At 48.5% G+C, this 26,313-nt stretch overlaps 2 protein-coding genes across 9 annotated transcripts; one reads left to right on the top strand and one right to left on the bottom strand.

The window, feature by feature from the left end:
* Positions 1-24: 24 nt before the first annotated feature.
* On the bottom strand, positions 25-18,196 carry tbc1d12b (TBC1 domain family, member 12b). 8 transcript variants are annotated; one of them, XM_048987354.1, is made up of 14 exons: positions 16,736-18,196; positions 12,380-12,494; positions 10,669-10,725; positions 8,781-8,902; positions 8,394-8,476; positions 8,088-8,205; positions 5,819-5,928; positions 5,260-5,340; positions 4,261-4,355; positions 4,061-4,132; positions 3,741-3,869; positions 3,309-3,418; positions 2,602-2,860; positions 25-1,312 (listed from the first exon to the last, which is right to left on the bottom strand). In XM_048987354.1, the coding sequence occupies exons 1-14, from the start codon at positions 17,896-17,898 to the stop codon at positions 1,244-1,246; spliced, it is 2,583 nt and encodes an 860-aa protein (XP_048843311.1). In that variant the 5' UTR covers positions 17,899-18,196; the 3' UTR covers positions 25-1,243. The 8 variants fall into 8 exon arrangements, with proteins under 8 accessions (XP_048843311.1, XP_048843309.1, XP_048843312.1 ...); XM_048987352.1 differs by having other exon boundaries at positions 12,380-12,497; XM_048987355.1 differs by having other exon boundaries at positions 5,819-5,925; positions 16,736-18,195.
* Positions 18,197-22,846: 4,650 nt separating this feature from the next.
* Positions 22,847-24,193, top strand: drd6b (dopamine receptor D6b). The gene has a single exon (XM_048987735.1). It carries the CDS (start codon positions 22,847-22,849, stop codon positions 24,191-24,193), a length of 1,347 nt encoding a protein of 448 aa, XP_048843692.1.
* Positions 24,194-26,313: the final 2,120 nt, after the last annotated feature.

The following is a 26,313-nucleotide window of genomic DNA, read 5'->3' on the forward strand; positions in this document are numbered from 1 at the left end:
CATCAATAAATACCGCATCTCGAGTTTCTGCTTCTTACATTTATTTACACATGAAGTTGTTACTAGTGGTTTTGTACCAAGGAGATATTCCATATATTTACAATTGATTTTAATATACAGTACCTGTATTCGGTATGAAAACTGTACAAGAGTAGCAATAGTAGAAAAGTCGACTAAATGACTTAGCTTCAAATTAAAATACAAAGATGAGATGTACAGCTAGATATTGTTATAAAGAGTAGACACGCAAACAAAACTCAAAATATACTACAAAATAAACAGATGCATTCATTGTACAAATGAACAGAAATACATGTCTGTAGAAAAAAAAGTCTCTAGATAGCATTCAACTGCTGAAATGGGATCTTTAAAAAGCAAGCTTGTACAGTTTCTTTTAACCGCACTTCAGATGTTAAAAGGAGAATCCGCTCTGGTGATGCCCGACAGTCGCGTTGCACCGTCCCCATTCCGCGGAGAATCACCGTAAAGCTATCGAGCGTCACCCTCAGGGGAATGAGACCCGGGTGGCGAGAGACTCCTCATCTCGGCGCCGATCCGAGCTCTATTGCACTTCATAACCGGCGGCTTCCGTCATATAATTCCACAACTTTTAGTATTATTTTAGCTAAAACACATTTCTTTTTAAATTAAAAAAAAAAATCTGAGAGGCGATTTCGGATAGATTTGCGTGTAGCTCAAAACAACAAAACAGTATTTGTTAACTTAAAAGGAATAGTGTTTATTGCAGGATCATTACACGATTCGGTTGCATTGATTTCAAGTGACGTGGAAGTGAATATACGCGATATACTTAGTGTTAATATAGCCTTGGACATGGGGCACGTAGGTTTTTCTGATGTGTGGTGATTTATGAACTTTTAAATCAGATTTTAGTCGCATTATTAGTTTGGTCCATCAAAGTATCAATGGAACATAAATAATGTTAGTGGAATTTCTAGATCAGTTACTTTATTCACAAAACGGACTGGAGTTAAAATGCCTTCAGTCTATGATAAGGAGTCGTACTTTGGAAAAGAAAGTGGAATTGTTCTGATACAAAGGGCTGTAACTGCTGTGGACTAACACTTCCCGGCTTTCAATACCTTTGTGCCAAACATTTAATACGGCAATACTGGCTATTAGGAGCGTCTATCTTCAAGCTGCGCTTCATATCAGCTCGTGGATCGTTTCCGACCGTCCATCGCTCCCCGTGTTTTCACCGCACAGGTACAGAGAGCAATCATTAACTTTTTAGCGCTGGGCTGTTATTCTTGTCCACATCCTTGCCGTCCTTCATTAATGCAGAAAACACCTAAGAGGAGAACAAAACAAACATAAACAAGGCCGTAAATACAAATACAGCTTTTTATTCGATCAGAATTTAGACACCTATACATAACCACAAAAAGCAATCAAAATAAAAATGTAGCTACACAGAAGTCATGTAGATGGCGCTGTTTCCCCACATAAAGCACAGATTCTCCAGTAAACTATTCAGTTTATTCGTCCCCCAGGAAATTTTGTTGTCCAGTAGCATTAGAAAAACAGCTCCTAGCACAATAGTACCCCAAATTATTACCACCATTATTATTGTCGTAGCCGTTACAAAAATACATATTGTATAGTGAATATATTAATGCAATTGTGTACATTACTGTATTACATAACCAGTATTAATGGATAAAAAAATCTCAATTAAACCATGCATATGGGTAAATTAAAATTGGCCCTATTCATCATCACTATCGTCATCATTATGAAAACCGCACTGCATAGATGTACTGTAACCCAATGTTACACGGAAGTGAAAATGGTGAAAATCCAGGAAGTACAGATCTGACCGTCTCCTTCCTGACAGCTGAGCCCAGGCATGCATCATCACACGCCGGATCTTACAGGCAGATAATTGTGTGGCATTTCTGAGGAATTCTGGGAATGTGAACAAACTGGCACCACGATCAAAACTGGCAGAACCCCTCAGCATATTGTCAGTTTAAGATAAGACCGGTCTCCGATACGAAAAGCAAAGGCGACAAGTCCTGCCGCAAACTGCAGACCATGACAGATTTAAACGCTCCTATGTTTGACACACCGTGTACCCAGAGTTACAAAGAAACGTATTTGAGAGGCACCAAAACTGTGGAATACGTTACCGACAGCAATTAGTGAAACTGAATTATTTCCGTTTCCAAAAGCTAAAGCACTTTAAAACGTATCTAAAAATCTAGGGTAATTTATTTGTTTTAACAACCCCGTATTTTTAACTTTCAAATTTTCATACTGCATTCAATTACATTTTTATCCCTCTTTTGATCATATACTTTTATTATATTCCAATCCAAGCCTTTTTCGTTCTTCAGCAGTTTTGTCCTTTATTATATTGTCATTTTATATTACCCTTTTTGCAACATCCCTTAGCCACATCTCTAAATATTGTGTATAACTGCTTAGTTTTCTTCATGTTTTGACTTTTATATACTGATTATGAAGATTTATAGCTTTCAAGGTCCATCGCTGGATCATTCCTACCACCTAACCACGAAGATTGATCCTGTAATCCGACTGTGCCACACATTATCCGCGGAGAATGAAGAGCCGTACCTGTGCCCACTTCCTGTTGCCGCTGAGCATCTGCACGGCCGCAATACAGCCGAAGAGCCTGTCGGGGGCGATGTCCTCCGGCAGACGGGTGAGGAACTGGGCGATGTGGATGAAGTCCATGTGCAGTAGGACCTCCTCATAGAGGCGCAGGATGCCCAGGGCAGTGCGGAAGAGGAACTCCTCGCTGTCCCGGCAAAAGACATCCCACACACGGCAGGCCAGGTCCAGTGGGAGGGACTTGCTGTACAGGGTGAAGATCCTGAGGCCGCAGATGAATTGGAGTGGTGGTGGTGGGGGGGGTGCCATGAATGGAAAGAGAGAGATGAAGGGAAAGAAAGAGGGAAGGGAAACATGTTGGGCTTCACTGACATGCAAAATATCCATCTAGGCTCCAAGAAGCTAATACCTGCTATATATGACATAGCATAGCTTAGCATGGCATGGCAGATTAGAACAGAACAAAACAAAACAGAACAGAACATTTTGCTAATGCTAGGTAGGACAGAATATAGATATAGAATATTATATCATTTATTCTGTTCTAGAAGCTGGTTATGTTGGGTAGGATCCCTCACCAGCATGCTTCAGTGTGCAAGAGTGAAGCTAAGAAACAGGTTTCAGAGCCCGGACGAATATCACTACGGAGGTAGTCACAGTCGTTTGAAACATGAAGATAAAGATGCCTTTGGCGTGGAGCATGTGCTCACCAGTCGATGAGATAAAGGTCAGGGGTGAGCTTGTAACTGTTAAAGTGACTGAACAGTCTAGGGAGGTTTTCCTCGAAGAAGACTTCAAACGCGGCAAAGTATTTCAGCATCTGGACAAGGAAGAGAACACAGCTGTAAGTCCAAGTGCACCCAGGTACCCTGGAGAACAGCAGCCTTCTGGGACAAACGGCACGAGGATTCATTCCGAGTCACGGCATGTCGCAGCTCTTGGCCGTCTGGTCATTTTTGGCATCGCCGCACTACAACCTGACGTTTTTATTTTCAGACGAGTGACCTGCAAGGCAGTTATCAGCGTGTGTAGCTCAGTAAATATTGGGTCCATGTCCAGAAGGTTGTAGGGTCAAATCCCACAACTGGGGGCAGTAATTATATTATTGTAGGGCCAACATAAATGTAGCATAGGTGACTAACCAGGTCGTGGTCCACCCTGAAGAAGGCCATCTGACATGGCTTGTTCAGGAGGTTGGCAAAGGCGATGAAGGCGTCGGCCTCCTCCAGGTTCAGTATCAGTACTGCCGCAATGAACGACATCCCCTGGACCTAAGGGGTGGAGGTGAACACCAGCTCTGGGTGCTTTCACTCATTACTGTACGCCCTCACATTACCTCCACCCTTCCATGACACAATTCCTAACTGTCCACAGGCTTGGAAAACGTGATCTAGATCAGCCCAAATGACGGAAAGCAGGAGTGGAGCCAGGAGCGTCTCTCCTGGGAGGGTACGGTACTCACATATCCCACGTCAGGCCTGTAGCAGGTGTAAGCTCCCAAAACACTGTGTAGCAGGTCATGGTATGGTCCACCCTGTTAGAGGGGGCGGACAGAGAGCCAGCAGTCAGAATCAAACACCACCAACAAGAATAAGAGAGATACAAAGAGACACTAACTGTATAGCATGAGTTTATAACTATTCAAATTGTACTTGTAAGTACCTTCTGAAATATGAACAGGGAAGGGAAAGTACGCGAGATGTCCAGCTTGATTAAATCCAGGCTGGACTCCCGGTCCGCCTGAGAGGCAGCTGAATCTGTAAAGGACACCGTAAACGTGAGCGGGTTGCCGGGGCGATGGGAGCTCGGGGCCGGGCGGGAATTCCGGCCTTGAAAAAACCTACGATACATTTAGGAAAGACTGGAATCCATTCATGAATGTTTTTCTCCTACTGTGAATCCTCACATTTTTCTCCAGGGTGCCATCTTTTCCAAAGCAATTCTCCACACCTAATTCTCGCGGCAAGCCATATAAGGCCCCACCCCCACTCAGCATGCTAGCCAATAAGATTTCAGAAAGATCCACACATGACTGACACCGTGCCAGAGCTGGAGAAAAACAACACAGCAGACTGAACGCTCATAATTCCGGACGGAGTCCAGGCGAGGATGATTCCTTCACCATAAACAGCTTCAAATGCCGACTTTCCATTAGAATAAAGCAGCCAGCATTAACAATGCATGAAGTGTCATACTCATTTTTAAAAAAAGGAGCTTCTCTACTCTGCTGTAATGGGTCTGGAAAGTTTAATTGGCAAAAACAGTGCATTTCAAATTAAGCGCAGATGTTAGAGGAAAGAATGAGTAATTACTGGCAAGAGCGGGAAGACAGGCGGGCGAGCAGGAGAGTTTAAAGTGACACGCAGAATAAGGACCTTTCACCGCAGGTGACTCCTACGGTCGGGACGGGAATTTTAACGAGACGGCGGTGGGATCTGTAGCCAGCAGCCGATACTAGTGGGCTGGATGAGCAGGGCTGAGAGGAAGCTGCTGTCCGATGCAGGAAGTCAGGAAATAAATACGTCTGGGGAAGGATAACACGCACGCGCATGCATGCATGCACGCACACGCGCACACACACGCGCACACACACACACACACACACACACACACACACACACACACACACACACACACACGACACCGCAAGCTTCAGCGTACCATCCGCCTCACTCTCGGAGCTGGTCTCACTGAAACTCCTCCACTTCTCCTTGGCTCTGGAGAGGAAGATCTCATACAGCTCTGCAGGGAGAGACAGGGACACTGCGGTTACTCTTAACTGCCACCTTCGGCTGGCAGGGGCTGTTTTTTTTCATGCTGAAATTTTGCCCCGCACACAATTCATGGGGCGAGGGACATTTCCAGCTAAACTTCACCTTGCTGTTCCTACTCATTTATGGTAGAGGATTAATTGTACTTGTTCATCAGACTTATTTTGACACCCCAACCCCCCAGAAGTGGGTACTTCAGGTCCAGAAATAAAAATCCCGACCAAGATTTTGTACTCAGTTGAGTACTCTGTGACTATGCTACTTTCTACGGAACTGGCTGAAACAAAATCTTGGTCTGGATTTTTACGTCTGGACTTGAACTACCTACCTCTGGTTGACACTGAGGTCCCCTTTCCCCCGATATCCTGTTTCCAGCTACCATCTAATCATCCTCAGATTCGCTCCCCCCACCACCCCACCCCACCCCACCCCACCCACCAGTCGCGTACCTGGCGTGATGTTCAGCTCGTTTCCGATGGCCAGGCTCCACACCCGGCCCCGCACGCTGGGGGGCAGACCCTGCCACCACAGCTCCCTCACCTTCCGCGTGTGGCGCCTGCTGGAACAGAGGCGACATGCTCAGTGGCATGTCTCGGTTGTCGTGCCGACCCTGGGCGGGGCCACCCCGGGCCTGTCACTCCACCACGAACGGCCGCAGAGCTAACTCAGTCATGCAGAACATTAATAAGACAACACTGCGTCTTAAATGCCATCGTTAATTGCTAATTACTTTGACGGTTCCCTGACAACGGATAACAACTTGCGTCAGCATCTGTTTTGGCAATGGCTGCGGACGGTTTTGTTCGACTGCATATTTTTAAAGATTCCCATCTGTTCACTCAGCCGAGTTGAGCGGAGGTGTTTGCAGCCCGAGGTCAGGGATCTGTACCTGTGGCTGGAAGGGTGTGGGTTTAGAATCCTATAACTGACAGAGTAATCACATCACAGTTGGGCCTTTGAGCGAGGGCCTTACCCCCAAAAATGGCTCTAGGGGCCCCCGCAGTGGCTGCCCCTACACGCTAACCCTACACGCTGCCTATACACGCTAACCCTACACGCTGCCTATACACGCTAACCCTACACGCTGCCTATACACGCTAACCCTACGCGTTAACCCCAAGCTCTCCTCACTGGCACTTAGTGCAAACGTATTTGCTACGTAAATGTTTTTGCTGAGCGGAGAGACAGGTGGTCACGCCAGTGCACAAGAAAAGCAGAGGCACAGTAGGGGCATGGATATCCCAGGAGAGTCGGGGGGGGGGGGGGGGGGGGGCTTGCTAAGCAAATCATTTCTTCAGACTGAAAGTGAAAGGAACAGGATATCTGTCAGTACCTAGAATAGGATGAACTACAGCAGGCCACAGAATGGTCCCCCAGTGGGTGTGCGAGATTCAGGCTCACTCTCAGTATTCTAGTCTAGACTTAAACCACACTTGTTCAGTCTAGCCTATAGGGACTCTAGTTCTAGCTCTAGCTAACTGCTCACTCCCAGTCAAACCTATAGTGTGAGGTGTAGAGCTGGGTGGGGATTGGTGCCATTGGCTTTGGATGAGCTGAACTGTCAGTGCTGTCACTCTAACTTCAACTTGTGTTCCCACCTGCCTCTCCCTACTACTTATGCCTCCATAACCATATCTGCCGGAGCTTACATATCACACTCACCTAACTGTTTGTACTGTTTGTACTCCTCCTTTGGCTAATGTACTTTTTATTTTCCCCACCCCTCCTGGGCTGTGCTGCTTGAAGACGCAAAAAAAAAAGAAGATATTCTGCCTGTCCTGCTGCCTGCGACACCTCCACTACCTGTGACGTCCTTCAAACCTGCCTGCCCTTCTTAGCTTACCTGCCCGTCCCTCTGTCCGCGACGCCCTCCTGCCTGTGACGCCCTTCCGGCCGGCTGGCCCGCCCTCCCTCCTGCCTGTGACGTCCTTCCGGCCGGCTGTCCCGCCCTCCCTCCTGCCTGTGACGTCCTTCCGGCCGGCTGTCCCGCCCTCCCTCCTGCCTGTGACGTCCTTCCGGCCGGCTGTCCCGCCCTCCCTCCTGCCTGTGACGTCCTTCCGGCCGGCTGTCCCGCCCTCCCTCCTGCCTGTGACGTCCTTCCGGCCGGCTGTCCCGCCCTCCCTCCTGCCTGTGACGTCCTTCCGGCCGGCTGTCCCGCCCTCCCTCCTGCCTGTGACGTCCTTCCGGCCGGCTGTCCCGCCCTCCCTCCTGCCTGTGACGTCCTTCCGGCCGGCTGTCCCGCCCTCCCTCCTGCCTGTGACGTCCTTCCGGCCGGCTGTCCCGCCCTCCCTCCTGCCTGTGACGTCCTTCCGGCCTGCCGGCCCGCCCTCCCTCCTGCCTGTGACGCCCTTCCTCCCTACTAGGGAGCTTTTTCTTGCCGCTGCTACCTTGCTCACTGGGGGCTTTGGGTGAGGATAATGTGAAACGCTTGGAGGCAAAGTAATGTTGTGAAAATGCGATATACAAATAAAATTGAATTGAACCCCCCTCCCCCCACCACCCAAGCAGGTCCAAATTGACTTTTAATCAGGGGAACGAGAATTCCTAGTTGCGGCCCTGTAGAAAAAGCTGCAGGTTGTTTCAACCGACAGTGCCTTAGTTTCACATTCACTTGATTGCGGATCATGTGAACTGTTCCTTCTTCCCGGGGCGGAGGGGAAGAAAAAGGTGTCTGCTAAGCAGATTCAGTCCCCACCACCCAGCCCCCCTCCCACTCACATGCTCTCCCAGTTGGGGAGGATCTCGCTGTTCCAGGTCACCATGGCATTGGCGATACTCTCTTCCTGTCTGAATCTCTCTTTCATCAGTTTCTTCTTCCTCTGGGCCTCCTTCATCTCTGTGGGGGGGGGGGGGGGGGGGTTTGGGGGTGGGGGAAGCATACAAACACGACACGCCATCAGAAACCCTCCACCTCCGGGCCTCGAGGGACTCCAGCCGGGGCTGAGAAGCTCTTAACAAGCCCCCTCCTCCACGGGTGGCGGAAACATCTGGAAAACGGCTCATGGCACGCGGCCCGACACCCACCTCTCCTCTTGGCCTCTGCTACCATCTCGTCGTACTCCTGACGGTGGCGCTGAGCTTCCTCCGCAGACTTGGCGGGTAGATTTCTACAGCAGGGGAGGGGAGGCAAATAGATGTCTGTTAAAAGGGTCACCATGGCGACATGGACACATGCCCCCTCAGATGGAAACGTGATGGAAGGATCAGGAAGTGGAGGGGGGGGGGGGGGGCGGTCTGGGCCCCCGGTGGCTCGGATTGCGGGGTTCCTGCATTTTTAATGAGATCCTGAGTCTGCGGGACAAACAACCAGATGGTGGTTGCCATGGAGCGCCGGAGGTGACCAGCCAATGACATCAGAGCGAGTGACACCGTCTCTGCCCCCCTCTCCAACCTTGCCCTCCGGATACTCACGCCGGCCGGTCCTCCAGGATAAGTGCTGTGGTGGAAAGCGGCTCGAACTCCAGGTTCTTCCGCCTGCCGTGCGCAGGCTGGACAGAGGCCGCTACCATCTTCCCCGTACGAGCCTCGTACTCCTGAGCAGACAGCGAGAGGACAAAAGACATCTCACACACGCGCGGAGGCATCCACGGGTGGGATAACACTGCTGGTCACCGTCAGGTGTGGACGAGGATGGCCAGGGTGGACACTGCAGCAACACCAATCAGAGAAAGGCACTACACTCCAATGGGAGGGGCCGAGGGGGGATGGGTACAGCTTCTAATTTTGACTCGATGAAATTAAAATCCTTTTAGGCTTCCGCGAAAACTAACCAGCTAACTGTAAAGATTCCTCAGATATGCCAGCATGCCGGCATCTCAAACCTTAAAAATAGGCCCTCTACGGGAAACACTATACTCGTGAGCTGAAGAACATTGTGAGCTTCCCTTTACGACCTGGCTCAACACCTTCCAGCTGTATAAATGGAGCAAGGCACCTCGCTACGCCCCCAGCGATTCGGACAATTACCCACGACTGAGGTGCTGACTTTCCCCAGTATGGCTGCAGTCCAGGTCATTAGTGTAGTGCCCTACAACAGGATCGTTCTGATCACCGTGGATTTTCAATGACTCAAAGAAATTGCCACGGAGGCCTTGGGGTTATGCGAGCCAAAGGGAGTCTGCATTAAGTGACTGGTCTTGCCTGTTTTGGTTACTCTAGTCGGTTAATCGGCGATAACATGGTTGAAGGGGTCAGTTTTGTACCAGTGGGTCACAACGGCGATCTTTCAGAGAGAGGAAGTATGTTATGATGGTTCATTGGACACATTGTGCCGATGGATGGCATGGCGAGTGATTTATGGGTATGGTTACAAAGTGTTAGGGAATGACCAGCAGAGAGGGGCAGCGACGGTGATGGTTCATGGCATGTAATGCACAGCACCCTCCTTTCATCCTCCTGAGAAAAATCACATCAGTTTGCCCCTGGAATTCATCCACAAGTGCGTATGGACGACTGCGGCATATGCAAAAAAAGCTCAGTGGCAAGCGACAAATCGCATTTTCGATTCGCTGAGCTCCTCCTCCAACAAGTCAGAGACTCTGACATACCGGTGCAAGACGACAACAACCGAGTATTTTGAATCGGGGCCTTGTGCCAACAACCACCAGTACAAACAAAGAAAGCAGACAGACAATCTACTCCTTCATTTCACTGAACTGAATCCTGTGGCACAAGGAAACTCGAAATAAGGACTGTGGGGTGTCATTAACGTGCTACAAAGGAAGATGCAGCAGTTCACTGGCAGAGCGAGATCCAGATAGCAAACACAGAGACTAAGCCAAAAGTCAACTCAGCAAGCCGGCAAAACGAAAGACAATCTGGGCAACAAATGGATGAACGAACAAACAAACAAACCTTCTGCCTGCTGTGTTTGCTTGAATTGTATGTATTATGTTCAAAAGGAATTGTATTTCTGTAGGTGGGCAGATCAGGGTGTGCTGCTCTATATGTATGACCCCCACAGCTTTATAGCACCAGCACAAAAAGCATATACACATAGCAGGGCCGAGGCTGACCCTTCACGTCTACGGAAACACCCCCTTGTCCTCCCGCAGCTCTGGGAAGGCAGGCATCGCTGACAATGGTGGGGGTGGGGTGGGGGGGGTCGGCGGTGCAGCAGACAAGCATTCTAAGCTGTGCGGCATGAGAAGGCCGCTGCGCTGGCGCCCCCTAGGGACACGCAGAAGCGCAGGCAACCAATGGACAGAGCAAAAATGAGTGTTCAGCGGGTTCCATGCACAGAGAAAGCTGGACAGATGACCGGAGACAGAGAGAGAGTAAGCGAAATGAGATTCCATACCCCCGCACTTAAGAGATTGGGTGTAGATACAGAGGTGAGGCTGCTGGCGTTACCATCCTGATGAAAGAGAAAACAAGCACACAGTCAGTCGGCACTCTGGAAGAGATATAACGTTATAGAGGCTGGGTCACAGGTGGGGGAGGAGCCAGCTGGCCACGCCCACACCTCCCAGGGACAATCAGCCCAGGTGGCAAACCAGGTGGTAAACCAGGTGCCCCCCCCCCCCCCCAACATCATGGGCAACTCAGTACAGGGGCGTATCAGAGAAGATCTTGTTATCAGGCATGAATGTGAAATAAGACGACATCAGGACTGACACTTGAGAAGAGACGTTAAATCGAGCAAATACTGCGTCTTTGTGGGGGTGTTTTTGGGAAGCACTGGGCTGCTTTCAGCTCCTCTGATCCATCTATACATGGAAACAAACTGGCCTCAGTGTTCCTTCAGAGACCCCCCACCCCTACTAATCCAGACGTTTAGGTTGCTCCCAACTGCACTGGACAAAAGCGCAGCAGGGGCAGGGAGCTCACTTCCTGTTCAGACATGGCGGGGGGGGGGAGGGAGGGGGCTCCAGCTGAAGGCTCGACAGCTGCGACGCGCTAGCTGCCCCCGCTTCGCCCCCCCCCAGGCCCTTGGGCCGGCCTGAGGAGGGGGGCTGGAAGTGAGCAGCAGGTGGCGTCGTCAAAAAGGCACTGAAGACAAAGGGTCCAGCATCTGGGATAGAGGCAGTAAATATACCCAGAAACTGATCGTCTCGCAGATTTAACGGAGGCCTTTGTGCAGGCTGGTTCGCGACATGTAAACACCCCATAAATATTCATAAGTAATAGCATGCATTTTCAGACATAATGAACATGCGTGTGCCAATCCCTACAGACGGGAGCTTCTAAAAAGGACACGTGGTGACGTATAAAGGCCAGCAGGTGGCGTAACACGGCCCCATGACTGCAAAGTTCTGGTATGGGCTGCTCCCGAAAGACATATGGCAGCGATAGAGGGTCCCAGCGTCCTTGGCTGAGCTACTGAGACCTGTCAATGGTGGTGGGATTGGCTCTGTGAAGGAACGTGCAAGAGCGTAACAAACACGTACTTTGCAGGGTTTACTTTTCTCCTAAACCGCCTCGATGTAAATATGTCCAGTAGTGAGATTGTTACGGAGGCCCTCCCGCTTGTGGGTCATGTGACCTGAGAGGATCACGCCTTGTTCTCGACACGTCCTACGACCATGGAGCTGAGCTTCCCACAAAGAGGAACGCCTTCAGCCGCCGGAGGCGCGTAAACACCGGCATTAAGGGTGATGACGTTCTAGGGAAAGGTGACAGGAAGCGTGCATTCCCCTTCAGCGGGCCGGGCTCTGAGCCACGACGGCGGGCTTGGGGAGAGGGGGGTTCTCTGCCCTGGAGGACCCTACGCACATGCTGGGTGGGGCAGCTGCGTTCCCGAGACTTCTGCAGCGTGGAGGTGAAGCGATGGGTAAGCTCGGAGGGCTGAAGACACTGTGAGGGGAGATGCCGGGGCTCCGCCCCCTCTGTGAGCAGCGTGTAGCTCAGCAGGTTCGGACACCGTGCCCCTAGTCAGAAGGTCACAGGTTCAAGTCCCATGTTCAGCAGTGTGAATTCACTGTTGGACCCCGAACCATAAATGCTCAATCGTGCGTCACTTTGTATAAAGGTGTCTGCTAAATGAATAAAACATAAACGTCTGTATGTACCTGCTGAATGGTCCGGGAATCTTTCTGTGGGTTCTCCCTGGGTGGAACCCTGCCGAAGAGCTTCCATCCGGGGGCGCTCTGCAGCGGCTCTTTGGGCTTCTTAGAAAACAGACCCCTGCTAGGATTAAAGGAGGAAAAAAAACAAGAAACATCTCGCGGTAAGAAAGCAAATGATAGCATCGTTTCAGTCGCGCTGGGCAGGAGGGGAGGGGAAGAAATGCTTGACTTCTGGGCAAAGTGAGTCAGGGGCTTTAGGGCTGGGCGAGGCAGACAGAGGCACAGACAGAGGCACAGACAGATGTTTGTCTCTGGCTCTACGGAGCTACATTTCTCAAGCTCTCACTCTGGTGTGTCACTGAACCAGTAAGATTCAGTTCCCTTACCGCCACTCTCGACGCCCCCAGTGGGGGAGGGGGGGGGGGGGGTGCTCACTGGCCATGCCACCAACAGCGCAACAAATTCCACAGTCTCGAGTGCGTTCTCTCACCAAGGGGTGGAATGGCTGGCAGGCTGGCTGGGCGGGACTGGGACACACATATCAATCGACAGGGACTTAACAACATTCACTCGTAAAATGGGATTATTCTGCCCTGTCATTTATCTAATGAATGACCAATCGAGTTAAAGCAAGCGGAAGCGGGGGTCAAAGAATGGGACGAGCACGGGAGATGAAGATGAAGATGAGAGGAGGCCACCTCGCGGGCACCCGCCCTCGCCCCAGCACGCGCTCCCTTACACCGGGCATGCCGACCGGGGGACGGGTCACGCTGACCCGAGGAATCCTGTTACAGCCGCTAGCCATGGAAACCACTGACTCCCTCCAGCGGAGCAAGACACAGTGTGAAGAAGAGCCGGCGGCGAGGGACCACTGGGTGTCCACATCAGCCACGGAGACACCTACTGGCAGGGAGGCCCACGTGCAGAAGCAAGGACAGCAAGTCGTGTTCAGGCGAACCAGTCAACCCATTGAACTAGAGGAGCGACTGCCTGATACTTCAGAAAAGCGTTCAACACTCAATGCCTAGGAGAGCGCCCACTGCTGGGCGGCATTAATTATTAAAGATGCTTCCCTTTGACACTGTGGCTTTTTTCCATCGTCCGTGCAGAGTGACAAAGTGAATCTCACTGAGAACCGAAACCACAAGCACAGCAGAAGCAGAAACAGTCAGCAAACGAGCAGCCGCAGCCAGGGGGCAGGACTTAACCCTCCACGGCTGATGTTCCTGTCTCCTCCGCACCAGATCTTGGGGGCAGGTCCACAGATTATTGCAGTATTTCACAAGAACTGGGTAAAGTAACCAAAGACTCATCTCTCTGCAGAGAAAGGGCGCGTCGCGATATGCAAAAGCCGACGGCAAACTCGTGCCATCGTCCACCCATAAAAGAAACTCCAGTTCGGAGAAAAACAATCACATGATCTCTGTGCCACATTCCTATTGGCTGGTGAAAATGATGGGGCGGGGCACAGGAGCGAGCCTCCTTTACAGGGGAAGAGGCGAGCGGCTCTCACACAGCCAGGACCTTTCCACTGCTAATGCATCTGGCACCGAGAACACATCCAACGCAAACAGCACATTCCGACACGGCCTTCAAGAGGAACGACTGCAGGCAGCGAGATTCCCAGGCATGGAAAAACACCAGGCTGCGAGGTGTCATTCTGGACAACACACAGAAACCCTAAACTTCTCACCATGCTGAGGGATAAACACACTCCCTCATTTAAGTTCTTGCCAGATACGTCTTCTCCCCTCCCCTCACATACACGCAGCTGTCTGTGACATCCCTGCCTCTCTGCCAAGCACCAATGTAGGAAGTTCCTCGTTCTGCCACTGACTGGTCTGCCAGCCAAAAGGGAATTTTTAAAAAGTCACATGACACCACACTGGCGCGCTATAGGCCGAAGTTAGAATTCAGCATCTCCCTCTGCAGCCATGCAGAGTAATACAGCGGCCGTGCAAAAAGCCCTCCTGAGGCGTCTATCATGGGGAGGTGGGATCCACAAAGCCGTACTCTGATTTCTATTAGCTCATAGCACCAGAAAGCTACAAAGCTAGTACTTCGATTATTGGATCCGATTTTGGATACTGAGCATATACATGAATGCATCCGCATCCATCAAAGACAGGATCATTACTCCACCTGGCACCTTTCCTGCTGACTGAACGCTTTCCTTACCCACTGCAGACCACACTGCGCATGCCCGGCACGCAAAAATGCACTTAAAAACGACAGCGGTTAATCCCCCCCTCTGGACTTTTAACTAGCTTTCTCCTCCAAGCTGAAAAACTACCATTAACTAATATGCGCACGCGGAGCACTTACACGGCATCAAATGAACCAGAACTGGGGAGATTACGGCTTCCCTGGAGGACGGGCACAAAGCGAGGCATTTACGCTTTCTGTTTCGGCCGAAAACATTCTGCTTCAAATTAATTCTTTTAAAAGGCCGAGTTACACGGTGCCTGTTTCAATTTCCTGGCTAATAGATGACGAGCGCCCATTTACATAAATAAAAGGGGAAGTAAATATGCGCGTCTGGATTCCTCACAGCCAAGAGGGTCGTCTCGCGGCAGCAATGAAATGCTCGCGGCGTCCCGGAGATTCGGCATGTGACCGGAGATCTGACAATTAAGACCTTACAAACATCTACTGCTCGGAATCAGCTGAGAGAAAGTCTCGAATCACAGCTGCCCTCAGGACAGGGCCATTAGCTGGGGTTGCGTGGAGGCGGATTTAGGGGGGGAAAAACCCAGGGTCATCACAAGCATCACATTATTATTTTTCGTTAAATGAGGTCCACGCTGGGTAAGATAATGACTTAACAATAATAATGCACTACTTGAAATAGAATTCTCTCATTTCATCTCATAATAGCACTTCCAAAATACCGTTTAATGTCCTTGGAAGAGAATCACACGTTCCGTGACACGCTCAGGGTATTGTGATCGCTGCCAGACTCCCAACAACCACGCGCAGTGCAGCCAAAACGTGATATTTAACGCACAACACGTAATAAAATTGCATTCCTCAATACTAGCATGTCACGTCCCAGTGGCAATATGAATCAGCAACGAACGGCTCAATTATTCTTCGTAAATCGGGGAGTGCACTAGGACACTTATACACTACAGTACAACCCCAGACTAACAAGAAAGCCAGAAGAAAATGTCACGATTATTAATTTTCTACTAAACTGATTAATAACTGAGCTTTAACCCAGAAACGAGTCACGTCCTACAGTGGAGGGAAGGTGACGTTTGATTGAAGCAGCGTGTGACTGACCAGGGCTGCTCTTCACTTCCGTCCGCGAGGTTACCTTCGCCCTCTCACGTGTGTTTCGGGAAAACACCGACAAGCCCACGGACGGCTCGGGCGTAACCAAACAACACACGTTTACATTAACCAGTTCCCTGTAACAGCGGATACCTGCAAAATCGTAAATGCATATGTCAAGTTTATTTTCCCTACCATCTGAGTTTTCAGAGATGACGTTCTATTAAACAAAACAAAAACATACTCGCTGCCATATTACATGTGTAATTTGTACGTTTTCGGTATGCAAAGTATATGCAAATAAATTAATTGATACTTTATTGATCCCCTGTAGGGAAATTATCTTTACGCCTCCCTCAACTTGCTCTTTGTGGAGTAAGTTGACCGCGAAGGGCTGCCACCCGTAGCGGCGCCCAGGGAGCTGGGGGTTAAGGGTCTTGCTCAACGACCCGCAGACGTGCTGAGGCTGGGTTCGAACCTGCGACCTTCTGATTACAAGGACACAGGCTTAGCCCACTGAGCCACACGCTGTCCCAAATTCGTACAATGGTGGCGCTGCTGGTCTGCCCCTGAATGGCTTGTTAAGATTTCCTACATTTTATTATCCATCTGAATGCAGCTAAACTTCCAGCCATGATGAGAAACCGAGGTTCGGAGCCCAAGCTGTCAAGCGGAGGCCCGATCACCGGTATCTGTGGTCCAACTTCTCTTATGGGTCCACCGAAGGACTGACACGCTGTGGGATTATTTGAAAACAAGAATCTCTGACACCTGGGGAAATTCATGGTATCAGTCCCATACTGAACACCTATGAGCGGAAACTGCAATAAAATGAATCATGACACTTTACACACCCGTGATTTTCAGACAGTACATTGACTAATAAATTATCCACATTTAATATCCGCTAAATGACAAAATTGCAAACTAACACTAATTTATCATTAAATTAACCGTACAACTGGGTCTTCCTTCGGGCAAGACTATTTATGGTCAGTTAATAATGTACTTAATAAGACAAATAAAAATCTAGGTAATAACTGTGTCAGGGAACGGAAAGGGGAGGATCAGAGGACATTTTACCTGCCGAAAAATTCTGAGATCCCGTATCGTTTCTGTTTCAGCACCTGGTCCGAGGCAGGGTCCTCCGCACCGCCCAGGCCGTCCGGGATGCCCTCCGGAGCGCTTTGCCGCCGGCTGCCCTCGAAGGTGTTTCTCGGGGTCTGGTAGCCCGGCTCCAGCTGTGCCGCCGGGTCGGTGAATATGGAGTCGCCCGAGGGGCTGAGAGGGGTGGCATCACAGCTGCGGGACACTGTGCCCTTAGGGTTAGTCCTGAGAGTACAGGGCCTGCGGGGGATCTTTGCGGCCCCATCTTCTGACAGCGACAGACATGGTGGGTCGGGACCCAGACGGCTGGGCTCCTCGGCTTTGCCCCTCAGTGTCCTGTGCGACGCCTCTGAAGCTTCCTCCTCGTCGGAGCCCGATCTCCGACTCCCACACGACGCCGGCGACGAGCTTTGAGTCTCCTCGTTCAAGCGCCGGGGATTGCCGTCGGCGGCCGCACGGCGCGGATCCGTCTCTCCCTCTGCTATCAGCATGCCCCCGTTCGCCACTTTCCCTTCCCCCCCGAGTCCATTGGGAGCCCCGTCCGGCCGGTCAGCGATGCCCCACAGCAAACCCCGCCGGGGATCGGCACCGGCAGTACATACGTTGCGTCCGCCGCTCCCGTCGCATGACGCGGAACGGGGCACCGAGGACCGTGGCGCCGTGTCCGGGTGGAAGCGACCGCCGCTCCACCTCCCGGCCCCCGGTGAAACCCCATCTGGCAGCATCCCGTTCACCTCCCCCCGCCGAGGGTTCCCCGGCCAGGTCAAAGCTCCCTCGGTCCCCCCGCCTCTGCCTCCGGATCCAGCCACCACCCCCCCGGACTTCTCCCCAAAGCCGTTGAGCGCGGCGTCCTCCCGCCGCTCCGAGCCCCCGCAGCCGTCTTTAATCCCGGGAAGACACTCGGTGATGAATCCCAGCATCTTGCCATCGCCGACACGGCCGCAGCGGGACGGTCCGGCGGGTGCCGCGCTCGCATCCCTCTCGCCGGCCGCTGTCGACCCATCTGGCTTCTTACAGACTCTACTCCCGCTGACCTTTACCGAGCCGGGGACAGCCGCGTCACAATCGGCGATCTCTTCATTCTCGTTGACATCGACGGACAAAGGCGGCAGCGGGACTCCATGTGCGGCTTCTTCCATCTCATTCACGGCGTCCTCCCACAGCTCCACAACAAAAAACGCAGCGGCTGCGCCGCTACGGGCGACACGGATCTGCGCTCTGCTCCTCCGCACGCCGCGCCGGCCAGCATCTTACGGCGCCCGCTTACATCATGTCAGAAGAGCCGAGACAGCCACACGCTTGCTTGTAAAGGGGGCATCAGCCGAAAAAGTCTCCGGTGGATTTTTATTACTATTATTATAATATTATTATTATTAGCACATCGACCGGCAACCACCTCGACTCACTCCCTGAACGGTGGCCATTTTGAAACACCAATGACGTAGTCACGCTCACATATATGCTGCGGTCAGAGTGCGAGACAGAAAACATGCACTATTATGACATCTGCTGGTCAAACGGTGGTAATGCAGTTTTGTCGGACTCTTCTTTAATTGGTGATCTCTACTATTTCCTTAGAGTGTCAAAACGGCTCATAAGCGCTTATGCGTGCACGGTGAGATTTCCCTGTTTGGTCTGTTACGTATCATGCTATTTGCTCTACCTTTCCAGTCATATGAGTCAATAACCTGTAGAACTGGAAAAGTGGCAGGTTAATCTAAGGTAGTTCCTTTACTGCAAGTATTACTCAAAGATCTGTCACACTCAAACAACTGACCTGACACCTTATTGTACAGCAGATAATAATAGTAATAACAACAATAGACTACAAAACCTGATTCCCGTCAAAGTCGTTTGAGCTGAAAATCATCAGTTTACTTCCTTGCCTGTTTACTTATAATCTACTTAGAACTGTCTTCAGTTCATTACATTGCGGTTGAGACCGACCATAACTTTAATGAGAAGTTTGCACACTGTGATATTGTGAGTCAGACACTCTGGATCTGAGATTAAAGGGCAGCTAGGAGCCACAGTCTAAGTATACCTCTGAAAATCTCTCCGCTTTAATTCTGCAGCTTGTGTTTTAGTTATACATTATATTGCCAAAAGTATGGGGACACCCCTTCATTTCCACAGGTGTATAAAATCAAGCACCTAGGCATGCAGACTGCTTCTACAAACATTTGTGAAAGAATGGGTCGCTCTCAGGAGCTCAGTGAATTCAAGCGTGGTACCGTGATAGGATGCCACATGTGCAATAAGTCCATTCATGAAATTTCCTCGCTGCTAAATGTTCCACGGTCAACTGTTAGTGGTATTATAACAAAGTAGAAGCAATTGGGAACAATAGCGACTCCATGAAGCCATGAAGTGGCAAGTAAAACCACAGAGGGAGGACAACGCATGCTGAGACGCACAGTGTGCAGAAGTCACCAACTGTCTGCAGAGTCAGTAGCTACAGACCTCCAAACTTCGTGTGGCCTTCAGATTAGCTCAAGAACAGTGCGTAGAGAACTTTATGGAATGCGTTTCCATGGCCGAGCAGCTGCATCCAAGCCTTACATCACCAAGTGCATGGAATGCAAAACGCCGGATGCAGTGGTGTAAAGCACACCACCACTGGACTCCAGACCAGTCAAAACGTGTTCTCTGGAATGACAAATTACGCTTCTCTGTCTGGCAATCTGATGGACGAGTCTGGGTTTGGCGGTTGCCAGGTGAACGGTACTTGCCTGCCTGCATTGTGCCAAGTGTAAAGTTTGGTGGAGGGGGGATTATGGTGTGGGATTGTTTTTCAGGGGTTGGGCTTGGCCCCTGAAAAGAAACTCAGTGAAAGAAACTCTTAATGCTGCAGCATCCAAAGCCATTTTGGACAATTTCATGCTCCCAACTTTGTGGGAACAGTTTGGGGATGGCCCTTTCCTGTACCAACTGACTGCGCACCAGTGCACAAAGCAAGGTCCATAAAGACATGGATGAGCGAGTCTGGTGTGGAGGAACTTGACTGGCCTGCACAGAGCCCTGACCTCAACCTGACAGAACACCTTTGGGATGAATTAGAGTGGAGACTGCGAGCCAGGGCTTCTCGTCAAACATCAGTGGCTAACTTCACAAATGGTCTCCTGGAAGAATGGCTAAAAATTCCAAGTCCTAAACCTTGTGGACAGCCTTCCCAGAAGAGTCGAAGCTGTTATAGCTGCAAATTTTTGCTGAATATAACAGCTGAATTGTGTTGGTCGCAGCCTAATCGATTTTGTGTTATCTCTGCGCTATATGCTTGCTATTTTTTTCCTCTAATCCATTTTCAGTGTTGCTGGGGGATTTGGAGCCCATCGGCACAAGACAGGGAACAACCGAAGATGGGGCACCAATCCATCACAAGGCACACTCACACACCTACAGTATGGCCAATTTGGTATCTCCAAGTAGCCTCAGCATGTTTTTGAACTGTAGGGGGAAACTGGAGTATCTGGAGGAAACCCCTGAGTGACATAAGGAGAACATGCAAACTCCACACATAAGGAACCCTGGCAAAGACTTGAACGTGATGCGACAGTGCCAGCCACTATATCACTGTGCCAGCCGCTATACCACTGTGTCAGCCACTATATCACTGTGCCAGCTGCTATACCACTGTATCAGGCACTATATTCTGTGACCAGCCGCTATACCACTGTACCAGCCCCTATACCACTGTACCAGCTGCTATACCACTGTACCAGCCCCTATACCACTGTGCCAGCCGCTATACCACTGTGCCAGCCACTATACCACTGTACCAGCCGCTATACCACTCTGCCAGTCACTATATGACTGTGGCAGCCACTATATCACTGTGCCAGCCACTATACCACTGTGCCAGGCACTACACCACTGTGACCAGCCGCTATACCACTGTGCCAGGCACTATACCACTGTACCAGCCCGCTATACCACTGTGCCAGCCGCTATACCACTGTGACGCCCCGCTATACCACTGTACCAGCCCGCTATACCACTGTGCCAGCCGCTATACCACTGTGCCAGGCACTATACCACTGTGTCAGCCACTATACCCCTGTGTCAGCCGCTATACCACTGTGCCAGGCACTATACCACTGTGTCAGCCACTATAACCCTGTGTCAGCCGCTATACCACTGTGTCAGCCGCTATACCACTGTGCCATCCTGCTATATTTTTCACATCCGCTGTATTCCTGTAGCACAATGGTGGCGTGCTACATTTGCTCTGGAATTTGACGGAAATCTAATGTTTTTCTTTCATTTAATTCATTGGACCTAAAGTAATATAAGGTCTGAATGAATTTACTAGCAAGCAGCTGGAAGATAATTGATTGATGGATGGATGGATGGATGGATGGATGGATGGATAATGGATGGAATAATTGATACAGTACAAGAATTGTAATGAGTATATATACACTGTTTGTATAATTTCAAACTCTCTTGCCCTTAACCTGCAATTGCTTTGTCCTGGGTGTGACGTTAATCTACATCCATCCCTATAAAGAGGTCCTTCAACTTACAAGGAATAACTTGGGGGTTGGTGGCAGGATTGGCACTCCAGCCACTGGGAAGAAACCTCACCCAGGTCCATCCGGACTAGTGTGGTGCTGAGGTATCACCCGCCACATGGCTGCACTCAGGTTCTCATTCCTGAGGTGGTTTGTCACGTGGTGTGTGCAGCAACGCGCTGTAATCAGTGCACGCTCCTTACCTTCTCCTCCTGTCTTCCCAGTCTTCAGTGAGAGTCCACTTTGGCCACGTTCCTTTCTGCATGATGCGTGTCAAGACAGTATTGAAAGCAAGAGAAAAGTTCAGTGATCTATTTACTGTTCAAGTTATTTTTCATCTGACGCTAAATATGTCATTCGCAGTTGTATCCAGTAGAGGGCGAAAGGAAATAGTATTTTTTTCTTTTTGGTCAATAAAAAGTCTTCAGGAGAATATAGATGTTTACACAATGGAAGAGCAATTAAACCGATTTTTCAAATGGTTTGTATATACATGAACATACCAGCTAATGCCTTTTACCGTACGATGTGGGCTATACAGGTTATGAAGGATGTATAAATAAAAGCATTGGAGCAGGATATTTCATGCCATGCTCTGAATTTCCGGCAAATCAATAATTATTTAAACATATGAATACTGGAAATAAGGCATATTTTCTCCTGATATGGTTTGTTGAAACGATCAAATAATGTCTGTTATACGTCAATTATACGGCTATAGAGAAATGTGGAAACTCCCTTTAAGAAGAATGACAAATTGCAGATAATGATAGTCGAGGACTTAATATCTGTAAGTTTAGTAGATGATGTGAATAATTAAAATTTTCATTCATCTTACTCGTTGCATGTAGTAACTTTAATGAATATTCATATATACATAGAGTCTATAATGATTTATATTATTTTCAATAAGATTTTACTGAATCGACTAAGCAAGTATAGCATAAAATATGAAGGACATGCACTTTGCAGAATTGCAAGACTAGAATAGCAATACCGGGGAAGACAGTGATATTGCGGAGGAGCATAATCATAATCAGTGTTACGGTGCCCATTTTTCAACAACGGACGGCGTGGATGATGCGCTTTCATGCTTAGTAGAGAGTTCTTCATTGGCAAGAGCGGGCACCGAGAGTCGCTATTCGGCGGGATCCTGTATCGTTGAGTAATGCAAACCAATCATAAAACTCTGATTTTACAAAAGGGAGGATTGTCAGATAGAATGCATAAATATATATCCTGGCCAAAACCTTGAAGTTTAAAAACCTAAATATTCACAAAAGAAGCCGGACTCCGCTATGTGTCTTTTCATTCTCGTGTTTTGGATCATTTACTTCACGAAGAAAGGAAATATGGCAAGACAATAAAAGAAAACTGTGTGTTTGAGAATAAATATAAATCACCGAAGTTCCCGGGAGTTAAGCAAGCCTGTAATTCCACAGGTTAGTGAGGCATCAAATACAACGAGCAGGAAATTATCAGAAACCAATTTACCGGAGCCCCATGAAATCCACATTAAACAGAAGACACATCCGTTCTGAATTCAAGGATTGCCATGATAAACCATCTACTCATGGAAAACTTTACGAATGAGACGCAGGTTGCGGCGGAGGGCGGAGATGCGGATGGTACCGGACTCGGTATCCGAGCGCTGACCGGGTGCGTTCTTCTCCTACTCATAGTATCTACGTTATTAGGAAACACGCTCGTTTGCGCAGCGGTTATCAAATTCAGGCATCTAAGATCCAAAGTGACCAACTTCTTTGTGATATCTCTGGCAGTGTCCGACCTCTTTGTGGCTGTTCTTGTGATGCCGTGGAAAGCTGTCTCTGAGGTTGCGGGGTATTGGCTCTTTGGCAGCTTTTGCGAGACATGGATAGCTTTTGACATAATGTGCTCCACCGCGTCTATTTTACATCTGTGTATCATAAGTGTGGATAGATATTGGGCCATCGCGAGCCCTTTCAGATACGAGCGAAAGATGACACAGCGGGTGGCCTTTATCATGATCGGGGTGGCTTGGACTTTATCGATTCTCATTTCATTTATACCCGTGCAGTTGAACTGGCACAAAGCTGAGGAGGAGTTCAACGTCTCCAACACCGGCAATCAGACCGAAGACTGCAACGCCACTTTAAACAGAACATATGCGATATCATCGTCACTGATAAGTTTTTACATCCCAGTTGTCATTATGGTTGGCACCTACACAAGGATTTACCGAATCGCCCAGACGCAGATTAGACGGATATCTTCGTTGGAGAGGGCGGTGGAGCAAGCGCAGAACCACCAGCATCCAAGCGATTGTTCCAACGATGCATCTCTGAAAACGACGTTCAAAAAAGAAACGAAGGTTTTAAAAACCCTCTCCATTATCATGGGAGTGTTTGTATTCTGCTGGTTGCCATTTTTCGTGCTTAATTGCATGGTGCCCTTTTGCGACCTAACCGAACTCGGGGGCCCCTTGTGCGTAAGTGGCACGACGTTTAACATTTTCGCGTGGTTCGGTTGGGCGAATTCGTCGCTGAATCCCGTAATCTACGCCTTCAATGCAGATTTCAGGAAAGCCTTTTCAACAATCCTGGGCTGCAACCGATTCTGCTCCAGCGCAACGGTGGAAGCTGTTAATTTAAGCAACGAGATGGTTTCGTATCACCACGACACCACTCTACACAAAGATGCCCCCATAATGTTCGCCGCGACGCAGCTGCCGCCAGTAGCGTCAAATAACGGGGAGGATACGGGGCAGCTTTTTGATAAAGTCTCGGTCATCTCCGATACTTCCCGCAATCACACAAATTTACTGCTTCCTGCGATTGTCCAGTTTGAGTGCGAAGCCGAAATTTCTTTGGACATGCTACCATTTAATTCGACTGGAAGCAACGCCTGTTATGCAATTCCCGGTCAGATAGGGGAATAGAGCTGTTTATATGTATTCCATGTTGCGACAAAGTTACCGTGCACCATAAGTATAGAAAGAATTAAAAACAGCTTCTGCCAAAATGATGTACAGAAAGTACGTCACAGAACATGGGCACAGGAACTTGAAGCTTAAGTTTTTATTTTAAATAAGAGGTTAACACAAAACAGGTAGGATAAAATACAACTAAAAGTAGAAATGTGATCAAATTATAACGACTTATTGTTGAAAACAATATTTGTTTAATAATAACTTGGATTTAGATATATAAGCATTAACTTTAGACTATTTGATAAACGTCTGGTGTATATATCATATAAAATTTTATAATGGTATGGTATCACCTAGAAAACTGTACACCCTGTATTTCATGAGAAATTTGAGTACCCTCTACAAGGACATGATCCCTCACACAAGCAAGAATTAGTTGTTTTGAAACATTCTTTCAGTTCCTATTTACATTGATTTGCGACACTTCTGAGAAGATGTTTTGACTGTAGTGATTGTGTCTGACTTCAGAGATCCATGAATGAGAAATGAATGCATTGTTGGACGGTCTCGAATTGTGCACAAACTGGCGAGGACGTCTTTTGCTCGGACACATATAAGATGTCTCACTGGTGATGCGATTGGCATTAATTTTGAGACCAAAAGACTACTTTATGCTAGCTGAAGCGCTTAAAAATAATCTTTTACATTATGATTATTTATTATTATATGGCATGTTTGTGTTAATTTGTAAATAAGTGGTATACACCAAGCCCACAACAGGCTTATTTGTTAATGGGAACATTTAGGATGGTTAAATAAATATTTTAAATCTGTTTCATGTAAAAGACGGAGATTTAATAAGTACGTGACATCCCACGTGAAATCTGTGCTTTTACCTTGTAAATAAACCACCGATTCCTTTAACGCCTCTGTTAATATTTTTATTTAGAATATTTATTACGAGAAAGATAAGGTGAAATTTCAATTATTTATATTAATGGTAGACCTATTCCTTCATTAATCCATTAATCATTACTGTGACAAGTGCTTCTCTTCACTCAGCACGCAATGTGCGTATATAGGTTTTAAACTCAAGAGCTGTTTGATGTCTTACTGATCGCAGCTGTTTATATATTTTTATGGAAGACAGGCGATAATAAAGCGCAAAAAAGAGAAATCATATTCCACATAAAAGCGCTGATCTGCAGTAATGGAAATGACACACAGAGTGACATAGGAAACTCTACTTTCAGTCGAACCACGGGACGCCGTAGCTTTAAATTTTAACAGGAGCGTATAAATTTGAAAGTAACCAGTTTTATTGCTACAACTTCCTCCTTAGCGTCCCATCGCATTTCAGTGCATTTTAGGATGTTTTACCGTAACGCGTACAGATATACTTAAAGCAGCTCTTGGGTTTCATATGGCAACAAATATAATGTGGAAGATCAATTTCATGGATAATAAAAATCAAAAGAAAGACAAAACACAATGCAGATTTTTTTTTCTTTGTTTTGTTATGTTTGTGGTGTTTTATGCTTCGTATTGAACTTAAAGAGACAACATAACTATGGTCCTTCCACTTTCCAACTACTTACCTTGGTCAGGGTCTCATGTAAGCATGGGAGTTAACCCTTGCGGCACAAAGCAGGGGAAACCCAGGGGATACGGGGAGAACATGACTGAGGGGGGCAAAGACAGCGCTGCCCGCAGAGACACCACGCCACCCTTATAAAAATCATACTGATTCTTATCTCATGTTGCCTTTCAAATCTCCTTGATTCCACGACTCAATAAGTTTTAGGTCTAAGGCCAATTATGTGCGATGCAACCGAGTAATGTGTAAGTAAATTTGCATGCATGCTAATGTCCATCAAATAAGGTGACATAAATCTGTTTCCAAGCTCCGAAAAGACATCTGGATGCTTTAATTTTACACCAAGGTCTTGGTGATGCAGGGAATTAAATATAGCCAATTGCAGCTTGAACGCAGCTTAATTGGGGTGAACGCAGGCATATTAGCTACACTTTCCTTTCGAAGGCAGAAGTTTAATTGAATACGACAGGACGCACTTCTGCTTATTGACAACGGCGATGCCCAGAAACAATGACGCAAAGTTCATTACTAC

Source organism: Brienomyrus brachyistius, chromosome 20 (genome assembly GCF_023856365.1).
Source record: "Brienomyrus brachyistius isolate T26 chromosome 20, BBRACH_0.4, whole genome shotgun sequence".
Classification (NCBI taxonomy): domain Eukaryota; kingdom Metazoa; phylum Chordata; class Actinopteri; order Osteoglossiformes; family Mormyridae; genus Brienomyrus; species Brienomyrus brachyistius.